Source organism: Ranitomeya imitator, chromosome 1 (assembly GCF_032444005.1).
Source record: "Ranitomeya imitator isolate aRanImi1 chromosome 1, aRanImi1.pri, whole genome shotgun sequence".
Lineage (NCBI taxonomy): Eukaryota > Metazoa > Chordata > Amphibia > Anura > Dendrobatidae > Ranitomeya > Ranitomeya imitator.
In genome coordinates this window covers 1,100,535,590-1,100,538,827 of record NC_091282.1, presented here as the reverse complement: position 1 = coordinate 1,100,538,827, position 3,238 = coordinate 1,100,535,590, and the positions used below count along the sequence as shown (strand labels likewise).

The window sequence follows — 3,238 nt, the reverse complement described above, 5'->3', positions numbered from 1 at the left end:
ACAGGGATGGAGAGCCATGCATACAAGGACAGGGATGGGGAACCATGCATACAAGGGCAGGGATGAAGGGACAATGCATACCTGGCTTACACTCGAGTCAATAAGTTTATCAGTTTTTCACGGCAAAATTAGATTCCTCGGCTTATACTCGGTCTACTTATACTCGAGAACATACAGTAGTATGATTAAGTATGAAAGTCAGAATATATTATACCGTAGGATTCTAATGGTTTATAAAACTGGATATTTTTACCCTATTGGGAAAGTGCAATTTAGACAATCTGTACCTTAACCAGTGATAGCAGTTTACCTACTCCTATTATCCTCTTCCTTGTCCTATATGAAATGGCAAGGGCAGTTGGGATCTTCAAAGATACCAGTAAACAGTTTCACACAGGCAAAGTAGTTGCACTGCTATGATATCCCTGTTCCTCCCTCCTACGACATCCATTATTTACCCTGGCAAAGGTAGTGAATGTTCTTCTAAGACACTACAAAAAAGTAAAATCGTGAGAGAAGTGGACTAATGAACCTCTTATAATGATGTTTCTCAGAATATGGGACTGCTGACAGCAAAGAGGGGAAGATCTGGTTATGAAAGGTAAAAAATTGTTTTCTTGCATAATTACATCTAGATATCTTATTGGGGATTGTCAATAATTAAGGGTAGTTCTAATTAGTTCTCTTCTAAATTTGAGAACATAGTATCTACATTTTACTTCCATGTTTTGAGAAAAAGTGATGTGCTAGGCTTTAAATTTGTTCATTATTGATGGACTTTACATTTTTATGAAATAGCAATTGCAATTTCTTTCAGTCAAGTTCAGCATTAATTGAGTTTAGTGTTTTAGAGCATGGTGGCTCAGTAGTTAGCACTGTTGCTGCAGCAGCACTGGCATCCTGAGTTCAAATCCCACCAATGACAAGATCTGCAAGGAGTTTGTATGTTCTCCCCATGTTTGTGTGGGCTTTCTTTGGGTAATCCAGTTTCTTCCTGCACTCCAAAGACATAATCATAGGGATTTTAGATTTAGATTGTTCCATTGGGGACACTGATGATGATGTCTGGAAAATGCCATGAAATTAATGGCCCTATATAAGTATGTTAAATAAATAATTAATACACGTGTCCAAAAATGATCAAAATCTATATACTGTACAGGAATGTATAATGAAATGAAATTTTCACCCAGCCCTAAGAATGCAAATATTCCTTTTCATTGTAGGTACAAGCTTTCCAAGAAGCAGAGTCCAAGCTCAATGATATACTGCTCACTAATATTTAGCAAAGTTTCCATAGGAAAAGACCTTAATTTTCCAAGAGAATATCTATTTTAGTAAAATACAACAGATCGAGTTTCCCATCTGCTGTAGGGCACATTATTCTATTCATTATACAAAGTATTCTTGTGTTTAGTAACATGATATAAATAAGCTCATGCCTTTGAAAAATACATCTAAAAATACATAGGACGTTTTCACTCATATCTCAGAGCGGTACACTTTAATTCAGTTAAAAATAACAGCAAACATGAGGCGTAAACCCCTCCTTCAAATCATTGTTAATCAATGATGAGATCACTCTGGACTCTGTCTGTAAGGCAGTAATGCTTTATTGGCTGAAATCCAGTAACTGTAACGGAGAACTTCATTCAGAAATTTCAGTGGAATTAAATGTCATATAACAGCTTATATTTAACGCCAGTACTCCAACACCAACACACTATTAAGATCTGGAACACCCGTTAACAAGCTTCTTCCATCATCCTATTCATTCTCGTAAACTCTGGACTTAATGGCTGTCACGCGCAGGTTAAAGCTGCAATGTACTGCAATGTTTTTTGCATTGCTGGGATGTGTTCTCACCTGTGTCAGCACATTTGTGCCTCTCTGGAAAAATCTGAATCTTGATCTGAATGAGATGGAGATCTGGACCAGTGGACTGTGGCAGACATGTGTGGTGCAGGATGAAGGGGGCATACAGTGCAAAGAGTTTGATTCCTTTTTGGCATTGCCATTCTCACTTCGGATGGCGAGGATTTTGATGTTCCTCTCTGATGGTTCGGGGATCATTGGTCTTATAGTTTCTACCCTATGTTTGGAATGTCTGAAGACTGGAGAAAGCGACATCAAAAAGAAGCTAGCATTTGTTGGTGGAACGTTACTTGTGATCTCAGGAATCATTGCTCTAGTTCCAGTTTCTTGGATAGCTTATGATATAGTCCAAGAATTTTGGGATGAGACAATCCCAGAAATTGTTCCCAGATGGGAGTTTGGAGAAGCTATGTTCATGTGCTGGTTTGGCTCTTTTTTCCTTATACTTGGAGGGTCACTCTTGTTTTGCTCCACAACCTTTACAAATCACGAACAAAGTGTCAATTGTCTGGATAAAAATATCCCTGGAACATTATATCGACCTGTATCCATGCAAAGCAGATGTCCTGATCTGATCATCTGAACATTGATTAACTGAGAAGAAGACCCTCTTATCCTTCATGGAGACTTGGAATCTAGACCTACATATTTGATAGATGTCCCGATCTGATCATTTGAACATCGATTAACTGAGAAGACTCTCTTATCCTTTATGGAGACTTGGAATCTAGACCTACATTTTTGATAGAACGTCTTCCATCACCAATGGGGGCTGCCGTAAATACTATTGCAAGTTAAAACGTGCAACTTACTCTATATGGATAAGTACTCATTATATCATGATCTAAATGTTGTTTTGTCAGATACAAAGTGTATTATAATTTCACATTTAACTATTTTAAGGCCTAATTGTCCTTTTCTATGTGACTTGTTGTCTTAATGTTATTTATTACAGAGTAATTCCCTGTACATTATAATTATTACTATTTTAAAGCAGAAGAGTAATCAATTGTCGCTCACTCTTATAAATGAATATTTAATAATACCATGTACAACTTTGCATGTTATGTCAATCTTAAAATATTGTGACAGAACTTATGTCCACATTCAATCAACATATACCGTAAATGAATAAAATACCTTTACACAGCCGTCTTCTTTTGCAGTCTTCATGCTTTGCCGGCTTTTAGGTCTGTCCTCGATTTTGCAATGTGAATTTAATATGAGTATGTTTGCCAACACTTGAAAGGCATGTGAAGAATAAGGGCAGCAATAACTTTCTTTGTTTTCAGTAAGCAGGTCCTTCCTGACCCCCAACACTTAGATCAGTCACTTCACATTGTGCAGATTATGGCATGACACA

The 3,238-nt window shown here is 37.2% G+C and overlaps 1 protein-coding gene across 1 annotated transcript; it reads left to right on the top strand.

Moving 5' to 3' along the window:
- The first annotated feature begins 514 nt into the window (after positions 1–514).
- Positions 515–3,027, top strand: LOC138658293 (putative claudin-24). The gene is made up of 2 exons (XM_069745771.1): positions 515–601; positions 1,227–3,027. Exon 2 carries the CDS (start codon positions 1,796–1,798, stop codon positions 2,456–2,458), a length of 663 nt encoding a protein of 220 aa, XP_069601872.1. The 5' UTR covers positions 515–601; positions 1,227–1,795; the 3' UTR covers positions 2,459–3,027.
- Positions 3,028–3,238: the final 211 nt, after the last annotated feature.